The following is a 15,708-nucleotide window of genomic DNA, read 5'->3' as shown; positions in this document are numbered from 1 at the left end:
CCCAGAGCCCATCAACATTAACGACTTGAAGTTTCCCTCAAAGCAGCGTCACCGGCACTTCGGAGTCGGGATACACTGTGAAGAACTGGATTAAACGCGTGTGTCACGGCGAAACGCTTCCCTGAAGGCTTCTGGGAGCTCACACGAAACGCTCGAAGCCGTTGCCCAGGGACAACCGGCAGAGCGGAGGGAAGGAAGGAGGCGCGGGGGCGGCGGGCCCGGCTCCCTCAGGCCCGGCCTCCCTCAGGCGCGGCCGCCGCCGTCTCCCGGCAACGCCGAAGCAGCGGCGCGGGCGGCGCTGCGCGATCGCCCCCGGGCGGCGCGGGGGGCGCGGGCGCTGCGCTCCGCTGGCTGCGGGCAAGGCCGGGCAGCGTTGGCCGCGCCGAGGGCAGCGGGGCTCGGGGCAGTGAGCACAAACCACCGGTACAGCCCCCGGGTCGCGGCGGTGCCGGGCGGCATCGGCGGTATCGGGCGGGCGGTGCGTTAGCGGCCGGAGCCCTCGGGCCGTGCCCCGGCTGCCGGGGGGTCTGGCTCCTCGGCGCTTGCCAGTGAACTGAGGGCCAAGTGTCTGTAGACCTTCGGAGTAAGTTAAGGTTTTAAAAGCTGGGGGTTTTAAAATTTTGTTTTGGTTTTTCGTTTTGTTTTGTTTTGGGTTTTTTTGTGGGTTTTGTTTTGTTTTGTTGGGTTATTTTTGGTTTTTTTTTCTTTTTTTTTCTTTTTGTTTTGTTTTGTTTTGTTTTGTTTTGTTTCGTTTTTGGTGTTTTTTTTTTTTTTTTTTTTTTTTTGTGATATCATCCTTCCAGGTACCAAAAGAGAATTTACAGGAAGGATGGAGCAAGACTGTTTACGAGGGCATGTAGTGACAGGATAAGGGGGAATGGGTTTAAATTGAAAGAGAGTGGGTTTACATTAGATCTTGGGAAAAAATTCTTGACTGAGAGGGTGGTGAGGCACTGGAACAGGTTGCCCAGGGAAGCTGTGGATGCCCCATCCCTGGAGGTGCTCAAGGCCAGGTTGGATGGGGCTCTGAAAAACCTGGTCTAGTGGAAAGTGTGCCCTGCCCACAGCAGAGGAGTTAGAACTAGATAATTGTCAAGATCACATTCCAACTATCATTCTAAGATTCTATAATTCTTAAAGGCATACATTGAAGTTTCCTCCAACCATAGCCAAAAAGCCCACTAAAAACTTACTGTCTCCATGATAAGGATATCAACCCCTTTAAGAACAGTAGTGGCAATTGCAAGATTTATATTAAAGTTATGATGTTTAATAACAACTGAAGTGCATCACTATGAACATAGATAAAATTTAAACCCAGACAGAATATCCTGCACTGAAGGGCTCCTCACACTATTTCATACCAGAAACTGGGAATTTAGGAACCGATGTCAACAATGAGTGGACACATTCAGCAGATAACTGTACCAGTCTTTTTAGATGCAAATTGGGAAGCAAGAAACTGCAGTAAGGAAAGACCTGCCATAAGGAAACTTAGATGGTAGAAGAAAAAGAATTTTATTTAAAAATCTAGATAGATAACATGGAAAAAGAAAAATAACAGTTCTCTTCAGTGAGACGTGGAATTTCTGTGTGACAGTAACATGAAAGGTATGAAATCTAAAACTCTGTGGATTGGAGATGAGAATTTAAAAAAACCCAATTGGATACAGAGGGTTTCTCTAAAAGAACAGTAACGGGTGATTAGGCTATTAGGGGGAAAACCTCACCTCATTTATTAATATTTCAAAAGTTTTGGGACTATTGTAGATGGGAATTTCAAAGCAAAATATGGATCAGCTGGTAGAGAAGCATTGTCTATAGTACAGAACTCTTTTAAAATTTTTTTGGCTATCTGATGTTATCATCTATACAAGATAGTCTGAGATTATGCAAGGTAAAGACATCTGCTTTCTATTGTTCATTGACAGTGAGCAAGATCAATTTCACATTTATTGATGAAAGCAAGATTTCCTTTTTAAACTTCCTTTCATTTTTTTATTTTTATCGGGTTGCCATTTTCTGATTATCTAATATTCCTCTAACACAATGAACGCCAACATGGGCTTATATGTCCACTGCTGTCCTTAGGTTTGCAAATCTGCTACCTCCATATTTGTCTTAAACTGCAACAAATGTCTTTTTTCTTTTTTTTTTTTTACTGCAAACGTAATAGAGCCTGGTAAATGAGCAGTTCAAATGAAACAATAGGGCTACCCTTGCAGACATAACCATCAAAATCATGAACGTGATAGTAACACATCTGAGACGTTTCCCGTGTTGACAAAGAAGTATGAGTACAATTTTGTACAAGGCAGGGGAGGCTTCATCTGGGATGTTCAGCAGAGGTCATCCATGTTTTCAAAAGGACTTAAAAAACGCTTATGAGGATGATCTTTCTAAAGCAAAAATTCAGAAAAGGAAACAGCCAATACATTTCTTTGAAGATAAAATTATTAATGGAAGCAGTTTCCATATTCCTATATTCTTACCGGGTCTTGGAAAAGTAAGGGCTAAACTTAGAGTTTATCTCATTTCCTGGGGTTCTACTTATGTTATGGTGTTCCTTACTCATAATTCATGTGTGTGTGTGTGTGTGTGTGTGTGTTTTGTGGTTGCTGCCTTTTTTTTTTTGAGTCCCCTTTACAGCCTGCAGAAACTCTTTTGTTGCCTTTGCTATGTTGCATCATAGCCATTTTTCAGAGCCTATTTATATTGTTTAAAATAACTTCATTTTCTGAAAAATACTTCATGCTCTTCAACTGTACTTTAGTTAAGCCAGATGGTGACATATGGCCTTGTCTCTTCTTGCTCTTTTGCTTTTACATGCATAAACTACATATTTGCAGTGGTAAACTTTTTTACCAAGAAAGGAAAGAACATAGGATTTCAGTATGTGCAGTGTGAGAAGTCCTTTGATTAAGGTTGCAGTTTTGTATCCTTAAAATAGACAGAGCCTACTATATATGTAATGTACATATACACATGAAAAATTATTAGAGATAATATATATTATGTATTATATGTGTATTATGAATTGAAATAGAGAGGAGGATAAACATTCTGTTTGTGTTTCATTTAGGATTTCTATTTGTTAAAAGCCTAAATAATTATAAAATTTCACTATAAGTTATAATTATTATAATGTTTTACAATTTTTATTAAAACATTATGCAATGAATAACATGCTGCTGGGACATGATTTTTCTTTCTAAAGCAATCTGAACACTTCACTCAACAGCATGTGTCTTCAGAGAGCTTGTGAAGCCTCTTATTTGAGCATCTTTTTTCTGTAGATAAGTCTTTAAACATTCTGGTTGAATTTAGATACATGTTTCTTCAGTTATTTACATTAAAAGAGGCCCTGGGGAAAGATCTGGACTAATTAGAGGATTGGGCAATTACCAGACATGTGAAATTTAACAAGGTCAAGTGTCAGGGATATGACAACCCTGGATGTATGAACAGGAAGGGGACCTGGGGGTCCTGGTCCATGGCAAGGTGAACCTGAGCCAGCAGTGCCCTGGCAGCCAGGAGGGCCAACCCTGTCCTGGGGGGCATCAGGGACAGCATGGCCAGCAGGGCAAGGGAGGGATTGTCCTGCTCTGCTCTGCATTGGAGGGGCCTCACCTCAAGTGCTGGGGGCAGTTCTGGGTGCCACAATGTAAAAAAGACATTTAACTGTTAGATTGTCCAAAGGAGGGCCATGAGGATGGTGAAAGTCTGGAGAGGAAGCTGTGTGAGAAGCACTGAGATCACTCCTCTTGTTCAGCCTGAAGGAGACCAGGAGGAGCCCCCCCGTCCCCAGCCTTCACAGGGAGAAGTGGAAGGTCAGGCACTGATCTCTTCTCTGTGGTGACCAGTGACATGACCTGAGGGAATGGCCTCAAGGTGTGTGAAGGGAGATTTTTTTTTTTAGGAAAAATTTCTTCACCCAGAGGGTGGTTGGAAGAGGTCCCCAGGGACCTGTTCACTGAAGCAGGTCTCCAGGGAAGTGGTCACAGTACTTGAACAGGTCCCCAGGGAAGTGGTCACAGCACCAAGCCTGACAGAGTTCAAGAAGCACCTGGACTCTCAGGCACATGGTGTGACGTTTGGGGATGGTGCTGTGCAGGGCCAGGAGTTGGACTCGATGATCCTGATGGGTCCCTTCCAACCCAGCAGATTCTATGTGGGAAATAAGGAATCTTTTTTTTTTGAGGAAAGCAGAATTCTTTAGGCTAACAAAATGAAATGTTACCTTCAGATAGAGGAAGGGCATGATCAGAGGGCTGGAGTACCTGTCCTATGCAGATAGGCTGAGAGAGTTGGTGGTTTTCAGCCTGGAGAGGAGAAGGCTCTGGGGAGACCTTAGAGCACCTTCTAGTACCTAAAATGACCCCACAGGAGAGCTGGAAAGGGACTTTTTACAAGGGCATGCAGGGATTCGGCATAGGCGACTGGCTTTAAAAATCAAAGAGAGTAGGTTTAGGTTACATAGTCACTCAGAGGGTGGTGAGACATTGGAAGAAGTTGCCCAGAGAAGTTGTGGATCCATCACTGGAAGTGTTCAAGGCCTGGTTGGATGGGGGTTTGAGCAACCTTGTCTAGTGGAGGTGTCCTTGCCCATGGCAGCGGGGCTGGAATGAGATGATATTTAAGGGCCCTTCCAACAAAACCATTCTAGGATTCTAAATGTATTCTGATTCTATATATGTAATTATATGTGGAATTTATAGAATATAATATATGGCATGCATAGAATACAGTAAATATATATTGTATAGTATAAATATTTACTATAAAGAATATTTTCATACATGCCAGCAAAGAAAGTAATTGAAATAATTGAACAACTTTTTTTAACAACTTCTTAATGAGACAGGTGGGAAAAATATTTAAGGTTTTTAAGATATAGTGTGATAGGTGGGATTAATATGATGCAGTGTCTGTGATGGGGAGAGGGACAAGTCCACTCGTTCAGAATGTCCCTTTCCCCTGATGCTCCCATGAAACTGACAGGAGGAAGCATTCGTTTTAATTCATGTAGATTGTCACAGCTGGCTAAAATCTTAGGAGTGTCTTTAATTTTTTACTAGTACTTCTTCCTGAGTCAGACCATCCTTGCCTTCTGAATGGGAAGTGTCTGGCTATTGTAGCTCAGATAATGGTTGTGCAACTAGTGTCTCTTACTTGGTTTAGATTAAGTCAATTTTTCTTTAGTCTGTTTTTCATGGGATGAGGGATTTCACTATGCATCTCAGACATTTAGAATTACACACGAAAATCTCCTCGATTCATCTTGTCACAGCTTGGATTCTCCAAGGATAGATCCTAGGTCTGATGTTTATTTAATCTGTTCATTATAATTTGGAAATTAGCAATAACATAGAGAAATAAAAATATTCTGGTGAGATTAAAATAATTTGTTACAACTAAAGAAGACTTGTAGAAACTTCTGAGAGCTCTTCTGCATTTGGGTGAACTAGTAACACCATGACAAATAAAACTCATTGTTGATGAAAGCAGTGTAATTTATGTCAGGAATACTTGGAACAATATATTCTCTTCAGTAGTAAATCTAAATTAATTGTGATCGACTGAGAAAATGAGCTGTTTACCATATGTGGATAACTTAGTGAAAATCTTCACTGAGGAAACTGGGTTAAAATAAATACCCTGAAAGTTACAATGTCACTCGAATAAGTCAGTAGTGTTCTAGAATTGATTACAGTATTTCTTGTTAGGTACGTCATATCTGAGAAAGGTTTAACAGTCACAGAGGGACTCTGAGACAGGAAACATACATGTCTGGAAAACCTATATGGAAAAAAATAATTAAGACAGCTTAGAAAGGAGGTAAATCAGAATGTACAGTGACTTATAAAGGAAGTTAGAAAAGATCAAGTCAAGGCATCTGGTAACTAAAGCTGTAATATAAGAAGGAAGGGTTATTGTGTTGGATTGAATAACACATTTAAACTATTTACATATTTTTAAATCTAAGGAGTAGTTCCTTATACAGGACACTTGACAATTGGATATATGCTGTAGCATGTCTAAGAATGAGGAGTAAAAGGATTAGGCGTTTATGTGGACAGTAAAAATAGCTACTATTGTTAGGAAGAACATAAAAACTTTAGGAGATCTAAACCTTGGTACTTTAGGGAAATAGAAACCCTGTAACAGATGGAAGAAATCTGACTTTTGGGATTAGTTTCAGGCATTTATCAGAAACATTTGTCTGTTGTCATTCTGGAGGCTGGATACTGATCAGCCATGTGGAAGACTGTTCTTATTCACAGAATCACAGAATCACAGGGTGAGTCAGGTTGGAAGGGACCACAGTGGTCATCTGGTCCAACCTCCCTGCTCAAGCAAGGCCATCCCAGAGCACATTGCACAGGATTGCATCCAGATGGTTCTTAAATCTCTCCAGTGAGGGAGACTCCACACCCTCTCTGGACAATCTGTTCCAGTGCTTGATCACCTGCAGAGTAAAGAAGCTTTTCCTCATTCAGGTGGAACTTCCTCATCATTTTTTCAACAAATATACACATGCACACAGATAAAACAGTGGGCAAATTCAAAGGCCTTGACTTAATTGGTCTCCCACATAATGTATTATTTTCATATGGCACAAATATCTATATCTGCAGGAACTGAATATTAAATTGGACCTGCTATCTCTTATAAACTCTTTTATTATATGAAGCCAAGTTTTTTAATGGTGTGGTAATGCTTGCACTGTCATGACAACACAGGGAAAGGGAAGTCTATTGATCCATATTTAAGGATTTGGGCAGAAAAAAAGATGAAAGGAGAATTTGGGAGAAGGAAAGGAGTTTCAAGACTATTCCACATTATTCTCTTAATTAAGATGAAGCTATCTGAGAATGATGAGGATATTAAGGCTGGTATACAGAGGATGTATTGTTTTATGGACTCAAGAAAGGAGTGAGATTGTCTGCTGATGATATGATTATCTTTTGATTCCATTGGAGGGCAGCAGTACTAGAATGTCCATACAAAAATCAGTTGAAATAATCAATGATAATGACTGATTTATAGGCAATTTTCACTGTTATCACAAGAAAAAAGTTTCTCTGAGACAAAAATAAACAGCTATACTTCAATTAAATTTGTTCAACTAAATTGACATTATGAAATTATCACCTGTAAGGCAAAAAGAATCTTACTTGTGCATCATTTTCAGTAAGAACCTGAAAATCGTGGCTAGGTTGGAGTAACACGGATTGAGACTAATTTAAGGAATTTGACTGTTAATTTGAAAGTGGATCATGTAATAAACAACTGGTTAGAAGCTATTTCTAAATCCTTCTCCTTGCATTGCTTTTCCACAGGGGTAATTGCTCTCAGCCCAGACCTTTGATTCCTTGACTAAGAGGTAAGTTCCACTGCTGGCAGTGCCTCTGACTTACTCCTGTTCTTCGACTCAGCTCTCACAGTTTGTGCAGGGTCCTAGGTTGTTGCAGCTGTTATTTAAGGTTTTAGAAAACAGAAGATGCAAATGGAACAGGAAGTGTTTTTTAAGTGCATTGTCTGATTTAAACTCAGGAAATACCATGTTCTTTAGGTGTATGCAACAGGACTCTAACAGGGTAAAGGAAGTACTTATAAGTCTTCGATATTTCAAACAGACAAACAATCAGAAATATTTCCTCATATTTCAAAGTATAACTTAGAGATTCTTTTTTTGTTAAAGCTCACTTGCTAGCCATCATCTTGTGTTTTTAAAAATAAAAAGTGTAGTGACTAGAAATAAGTGGGTATCTCAAATTTGCAATCTAAGAAAGTATTCACACTAAGAAAAGCAACTATTCACATTAAAGCATCACAGTAAAAATAAATAAGTACAGGGATCAGGGCCACCATTATCTTATGATCTAGTACTTGGAGTCTGCTCCTCTGAGCAGGCATCTGCAGCAACTCTTCCAAAAACTAAATAAATTTTCTGTATTTTATTTGACATGGCAGAGATGCCAGTTCCTGATAAAATAGTTTAGAAGTTAGAGGCTTCCACTTTGAACCAAAAAATCTGCATTTCTGACCTTCTGCAAAATCATTTTCCACTCACAGGCAGAATGTTCTGGTCATAGAGATATTACTGGAGATGTGCCTGTTCCTGCAGCCATTGCAAAAAAGACAAGGTGGCTGTGTTTTTTTGTATGCCTGGTTCTGCTGGTGTTCAGTCTGCTATGATAGTGTCTGCCAGACCTAGCCTGGCATGTGGATTCATGTGGAGAAATGGGGTAATAAACTTAGCTCACAAACTTAGATGTCAATGTAAATACATGAGCTAACAACTCCAGACTCTGGTCTTGGTCCAAGGAAAAAGTAGTTATTTTTAAGGTGCTATTCCATTTTAGATACCTCCTTTAAGATGAATCTGCCTTAAGAGCTATTGAATAGGTTGATTAGATCTCCATCAATTATCAAGCAGAGTGATTAACTTTAGTGCTGATACTTAGTTTTGTTTAATGGACACTACTCATAGATTCTGGATATGGGTTTAACTTAGGATGCTCATACTGGAGTGGTTCTGGTCCTGTGGGAAAGCTAATGAAGTTCAGAGTGAAACAGGGAAGTGCCTACTGAGCTAAGGCACTAAGAATAGCCAGAGCTGAGGGAGAGCTTTGGGGATTGTGGTTTTGGAATGAGGATTTAGTTAGACATAATGACTGTCCTGCTGCTTGAGAGACACCACCTGATTGCACCACTGCACTAAAACTGCCTTGGAGAAGGAAAAGCAGGCTAGGTTGTCTACCACTGAGGCAATAAATTCCAGGTGAAGGGCAGGAAGTAGCATAGAATGATAACTTCATGGATTGCTTGGCTATGTATTGGCCACATCTGTTAGGTCAAAGTACTTTATTACCTCTAGCTCTACATGATTTAAAACAATCAACCCTTTAATCTCAAAAAACATATGTAGAAAAGGCATGCTCCTATGATTCTAGAAATGTGCAGGACATGAAGTAGAGGATATTACTCAAATGAGAATTTTGTCTTTAAAATTTAGAAACATAGAATAATTTAGTTTGGAAAAGACCTTTTAGAACAAGTCCAGCTGTTAACCTAACACTGCCCAGCCCACGACTAAGCCATGTCCCTGAGCACCAAATATCTTAATACCTCCAGGACTGGTGGCTCAAGCACTTCCCTGGGCAGCCTGTTCCAATGCTTACAATCCTTTTGGTGAATAAATATTTCCTAATATCCAATCTAAACCAACCCTGGCACAACTTGAGGCCATTTTCTCTTGCTGTAATGCTTGTTATGTGGAAGAAGAGACCAGCCCCCACCTTGGTGCACCCTCCTTTCAGGCAGTTGCAGAGAGCAGTAAGGTCCCCCTGAGTCTCCTCCAGGCAAAGTGTTAACCCATCCATGCCATAAACAGCAAGTTTTTCCAGGAATGAATTAATTTAATTACATGTACACGTAATTACTAGTGAATAATTTTGAATAATTTTCATTTTTAAAATAAGTTTTACAGGGAACATTAAGCCAGCATTTGATAGGTATAAAAATTTAAGCCCGACTACAATTGTTGTCCAAATTCGAAATATTTAGATTGGTTAACTGAGAAACTACTGAGAAAAAGACAGCATGCAGTTATCTTGGAGAGAAAGGGATTTGAATAAAGAAGCTCTTTTATGGGTCAGTAGCCTTTCAATACCTGTACGCATTGATTGTCTGTGATAATTACAGTTCAATGCAGAAGACACATTTTTAATTATCAGTAAGCCAAAGAATTCCGTGTCCATCATTCCTTCAAGTCAGAGAATGACCACTGAATACAGAGAGGTTTATGGAAACAAAGCTCACACCAATGTTTGATGGCAAAATGTATTGAAACTTAGATTAGTAACTGCACCAAAGAAATAGACAGAGTGGCATAACTGACAGTAAGGTAATCGACCTGTTCTCTCTGCTTGTTGCTACAAATCACACTGCTTGTTTTTAAATGAAATTTTTTAAGGAACCAAATATTTCTGAACACTGAGAAATATGTAAAAGTTTCTTTAAAATATGCTCAGAAATTGTATGTATTTATACAGAGTGAAGAAATATTTGCCATTAAAAGCCTCAGTTATTCTTGGTCTTGAAATATATATAATTTTAATCTGAGAACATTAATTATATAACATTATAAATAATTTTTCATTAATTAACTTTTAAAATTAGTTGGTTTAAACTTAATTAAACTCACTCAGAATTAGAATTGCCTTTTATGACTGCAGCTTAATTTATATCTGAAATGAATTGAGCTGAACTGAATGATTCTGAGTATGTGTCCATATCTCCATACTGGGATCTAGCACAATCTAAATAACCCAGATTTCCTGAATGTCCATCTAAATCTGGTTCTTGCATGTGTGCATGATTCTTACTTTCTCCAGTGACTGCATAAATCAGAAGGTAGTATGTCCATCACACCTGTTGAATATACTGTCAATAAATTGTTCTTATGCTTTTTCTTACATAAATTAATTTGTCTCTGGCCAAAGCTGTGCTTTCTGACACACTGAATTTGTGTGTGTGTGTTTCATGCATGTGTGTGTACAGATGCAAAAGGATAAAGCAGATTAGAGCTGAAAAGTCTTTGGCTGTGTGGATCTTCCTCTCAAAACTGTAATTAGTGACCTGCCTATGAAGTCTGAAATTTCAGATCTGGTTTTACGATGTGCTATATCAACTGCTTTCATTAGTGCTGTGTTAATTTATTTGTAGAGATTGGTAGAGGAGCAGTACTGGAAAATTCAAGAAGAGCTCCAAATTTTTGTTGAAAACAACAAGTAAGCATCCAGGTTACAGCTCATGCTGCACTAGAAAATAATCTCTTATAGCAGAGGTAGGCTCTCAATAAACCCTGGCTGAGGGTGAATGTGTGGTCTCCCTTTGAGAACTAACTGAGGAATTAACAAGGGGTACTAGCGGTGCACATTTCACTTTTACGCATTGTTAAAACAAACTTAAGTTTGCCATAACTTGAGTTATGTTCTATGCAAAGCTAGTGCTAGTGGCTCATGTTGCCCTTTACTTTTGCCTGTACCTCAACTGGAAGGCTCTGCTGAAGTTTTGCAAGCTACATGAAATTAGGTCCACATGAGGTATTACATCCATATGCTTCAGAAGCTGCTATTAGATGCAGCTGAGGAGGTCTTCTTGGTTATGTGCACGTGTGCTAATACAAAAAGAAAAATTAATAAGACAAGCTGGACTTTGTGTAAATAAATGTAACTTTTTAAAAATCAATGACATTTATACTGTGCAGAACTGTTTCTTAATACCTGCAGACCTGATTTTTGTCTCCTGTGAAATATGAACAGAGAATTCAAATTGCATTTGAACCATGTTTTCAAGGTAGAACTTATTTGTACGTTCTGCAGTTGTATGGAATATTTGCCAACATAGAATGTGTAGACAAACATGGGGAAATGCCCTAAAAGGACTTTCAAGTTGATATATGATTATAGATGCAGATAAAACTAATTTACAGAATGGAATATTCTATGTATTTGTACCACATTACAACCTAAGCCTGTGCTGTCTGAGACCTTTTTAGCTATGTATGTTGTTGACATGTATTTTACCAAATGTGTACAAATGTTAGAAAGAGGGACTACTTTCTCTATAGAAATTACTTTGTCAAAGAAATTTTCAGACTGATTTGGTGGGTAAAATGAATAAGACAGTCAGTCTTAAAAGGTTCCCTGAATTACTGGTAAACTGGTTCCTAAAACACAGAAGGGAGTTTGTTTGCCTGCTTTTATTTTTGTTTGTTTGTTTGTTTTTAGAATGGGTAAAAAAGCAAAGAAGGAAACAGAGTCTCCACCCAAGGATGTGGTAAGTTTATAAACTGTTATGTGCTATAAAATAAACATTACACAATTACAGGCCCAGCTCTACCGTCCTTACATAGTTCCTTATTCTCCTGGTTTACCCACATTATTCTAAAAATGGCTTTTAAAGATGTCTCTGTTTCTGCTTTTCTTGGAAGGCATACAAACCAGAGTGACTGGGCATGTGTAGTTCTTTGTAGAGATTGTTGTCTTTGGCAGGCATTGCAAACAGTTATGTATGAAACAATCCAGGCTTCTTTTTATTTGAAGAACAGTGTTAGCTTTCTCTTCGTAAAAATCAAAGGAGAATGGAGAAGAGCGACCTGAAATCTGCCTGTCTTTTCAACTGTGAATACATTCTCTTTCTTTAAGGATGAAAGAGTTAAAAGCCTAGATGGATCTGTGTTTTTTTACAGAATACAAAATTTGACAAATATTTTGAATAATACTACATACTCTGTCTCTTTTGCAAATATGTACAGTCTTAAGAGGCAGTTTAGGTTTTTCTGTTGTCATTGGAAGTACAGTGAAAAGTAGAGGAGCTGTAGCCAAATATAGAATAATGGTGATCGGGAGACTTTTTTTTCAAAAGGTGGAGGTTAAGGGTCTGATACTAGCACACTTTTCAAGAATTTCTGTAAATTCACAAGGTACAAAGAGGCCCCCAAAAAGATAATTGTTTGAAACACAGCTATTTTTTAAAGTTTAGTTGTTTTCTTCAGAAAGAAGTAGAGGAAATACAGAAACATTGAAAAGAGTACAGTATCAACTCTGTGTCAAATAACAACCAAATTAATGAAAATGCAGACCTCAATGAGTCCCACTCCCTCAGTGAGTCCCACCAAATGCCAAGTTCTTTACACTGTTTAAAAAACACAGTGGATTTATGTGTAAAGAGCTGTAGTACTGCAAGAGCTTTTTCAAAGGTCACAGAAAAGTCACCAAAAACTACGTTGCAATTTCAATATTAAATAAGCATATATAGTTTTGACTAAGACAGTAATATCCAATAGTCATGATGTCACTGAGACAGAGCAGTTGACATCAGGTTTACCCAGCTGTTCTGTGGAAAGGTGAATATTACAAATGTAATTCATAGCCTTCAATCAATAATAAATCCTTATGAAAAGAAATTGTATAAAACCTCATATAAAGAATATATATATAATATATAATATAATATAATATAATATAATATAATATAATATAATATAATATAACATATAAAGAATATAAAGAATACACTCACAAAGAAGGTGCATGTAGATGAGTCTAATTCAAACAGGCCTGAGAAATTAAGACTAAATATCTTTGCAGCCTAAGAAAAGGTTTGAAAGGCACGGCAACACATTTAAGTCATACAGAGGAGCTGAAGTAAATAGCTAAAAAATCAGTAGATGCAGCACCACAATTTCTATATCCAAAATATACAATTAGATTTTCTAGAGAAAATGGTGGGACAGCATGCTAGGTACTACAATCTACAATAACCTGTGAATACACAGAAAAAGTCAGTAAAACTATCAAAAGGAATGAATTGGAAAGAGTGAATTCCAGATGGCATCTACAGCTTTTGGCTTAGTTTTTACCCTTATTGTGCTTCAGCCTAGCATGTCTATTCTGACAGTTGTAGCAGGAGAAATGTGGCGTATCAGGACAATATTAAACATGAAAATAGATCATTTTAACTATTAATGAAGAAAATCTTACCATAATAAGAATTTTGTTCATAATAATTGAGTAAAATCAAATCTGAAAACTTTAAATTTCACCTGGGTGTTTCAGATGGCAGGAAATGAGATGCAGACAAAATAAAATATGTATTAGCTATTATCTTGTGATTGATAATCTGTTTATGAAAATGTCAAGTCCAAGAAAAGAAGCCTTGAGATAATGTAGACGGGCTTATAAAAGAAGGCCTTTGTGCATGTGGAATGCTCTGAGAATATATGGTACTGCAGATGACCACTAATTTTTTATAGATTTCTAGGAACAGGTGGGAAACACATCTCTTAGCCTAGCCACTGCTTATATGTTTCAGAAAGTATTCCTGAGGACTCTGTTTTCACTGCCTTTCCTAATTTGTCTTATAGTATTCTCTGTTCTGAGAACTGGTCTCCAAGAGGAAAAACATTTCTTTGAGCCTCTGTCTCTATATGAATGACCTAAGACAGCAATTCAGGCAGATAAAATATGCTAGCTTTGACATAGATTGATAGGAACTTTTCACATGATATCTACATTAGGTTTGGTCTAGACAATACTATTATTTGATCATCAGCTAGGCCATGGATATTGAAAGGGGAGCCTGAGATTATCCCTAGAGAAAATACTGAAGTGTTATCACTTAAAGAAAGCTATAGATACCTGAGTATTTTTGAAAAAGGCTTCATTCACAAGACTGTTATTAAAAAAAGTGGAATGTATGAATTGGCACAGTCAGCTCCTGAAATTGTCCCCACATAAACACCTTCTTTTGATTAATGTCTAAATATTAATTTGACTTGACTTTAGTGAGGCTTTCAAAACTGCCTCTTGTAACATCCTCATAGGTAAACTGGTGAAGAACAGAAGAGATAAACAGACAGTGTTAATGAACCAAAAGGTAGCTGAACTGACAGGCTCAGAAGGTTGTAATCAGCCTCATGAGATCCTGTTAGAGGCCAGGCACTCGTGTTGTGCTCCAGGGGGTGATCCTGGAGCAGATACTGTTCAACCTCTTCCTTAGTGACCTGAATGATGGGACAGAGTGCACACCCAGCAAGTTTGAAGAAGATAAAAAATTAAGAGGAGTGATTGACAGACCAGATGGTTGTGCAGCCATTCAGGGGGACCTCAACAATTTCCTAGAGAAATAGGAAATAGGGAATTTAATTAAGTTCAATAAAGGGAAATGGCTAAATCCTGCACCTGGGGGAAGAATATCCGGTAGAGACTGGGTGAAGACCAGCTGGAAAGCAGCTTTACAGGAAAGAACCTGGTGATTCTGGTGGACTTGCATCAGAAATGGGAACTTGGGACAAAGAAAGCTAACAAAATCCTGGGCATTAGGCAGAGTGTTGCCAGCAACCTGGGAGAGGGGACTCTTGTGTTTCACTCAGTACTGGTGAGTGAGGCCACACCTGGAGCGCTGTGTTCTGTTCTGCGTTCTCTGGTACAAGAGAGATGAGGCCTTAGTGGAACAAAGTCTTGGAGCGTTTGTCTTAGGAGGAGGTACTGACAGTTGGGACTGCTTGGTCTTGAGGGAAGGCTTGGAGGAGTCCTGTCAGTGTAAAACTTGCTGATGGGAAGAAGTAAAGAAATCAGGTTAGGCTCTTCACAGTGGTGTCCTGTGAAAAGATGAGAGGCAGTAGGCACAAAAGGAAATGCAGGAAGTTTCCATTTAAGCATAAGAAAAAAAATTCCTCTTTTGCCTTAACAGTGATGGAGCACAGCATAGGTTGTCCAGGGAGCTTGTGGAGTCTCCATCCTTGGGGTTACTCAAAATCAGACTGTGCACTGGCCCTGAGCTCACCCTGCTCTGAACAGAGCTGTTGGACCAGATCGCCTTCTATTATCAACTGTTTGTGATTCAGTGAATATCTTGGGGTTTATTGTTAGTACAGGAGATCAGACACCCACATCCAGGTATCTACTAAATCTGTTTTTCTAGGTAAAGGGACTAAGAGTAGTGAAGATATCTGTAGTTCTTCTGAAGATTCTATGAGAGGTGAAAGGTTAAAACTGACCTTAAATCAAATTCAAGGGATTAAAAAAAAAAAAAGGAAAACCAGCATGATTAAATAATAGAATGATTAGCAGATAAATACATCCTTCAAAAGGTGGGATTTTCATCCAAATGGGAAAACAAAAAAATGCTTCC

The 15,708-nt window shown here is 38.7% G+C and overlaps 1 protein-coding gene across 1 annotated transcript in view; it reads left to right on the top strand.

The window, feature by feature from the left end:
• The first annotated feature begins 245 nt into the window (after positions 1-245).
• The window catches only part of ARMC3 (armadillo repeat containing 3), a 62,056-nt gene continuing 46,593 nt past the window's right edge, over positions 246-15,708 (top strand). Inside the window, exons 1-3 of the mRNA XM_071428822.1 lie at positions 246-583; positions 7,344-7,387; positions 11,802-11,850. Coding sequence (XP_071284923.1) covers positions 11,803-11,850 — 48 coding nt within the window. The 5' untranslated portion in view covers positions 246-583; positions 7,344-7,387; position 11,802. The remainder of the gene's footprint in view (positions 584-7,343; positions 7,388-11,801; positions 11,851-15,708) is intronic.

Source organism: Agelaius tricolor, unplaced genomic scaffold, assembly GCF_023055355.1.
Source record: "Agelaius tricolor isolate 1412-34295 unplaced genomic scaffold, bAgeTri1.0.p SCAF_6, whole genome shotgun sequence".
NCBI lineage: Eukaryota > Metazoa > Chordata > Aves > Passeriformes > Icteridae > Agelaius > Agelaius tricolor.
This window is presented reverse-complemented; position numbering and strand designations above follow the sequence as displayed.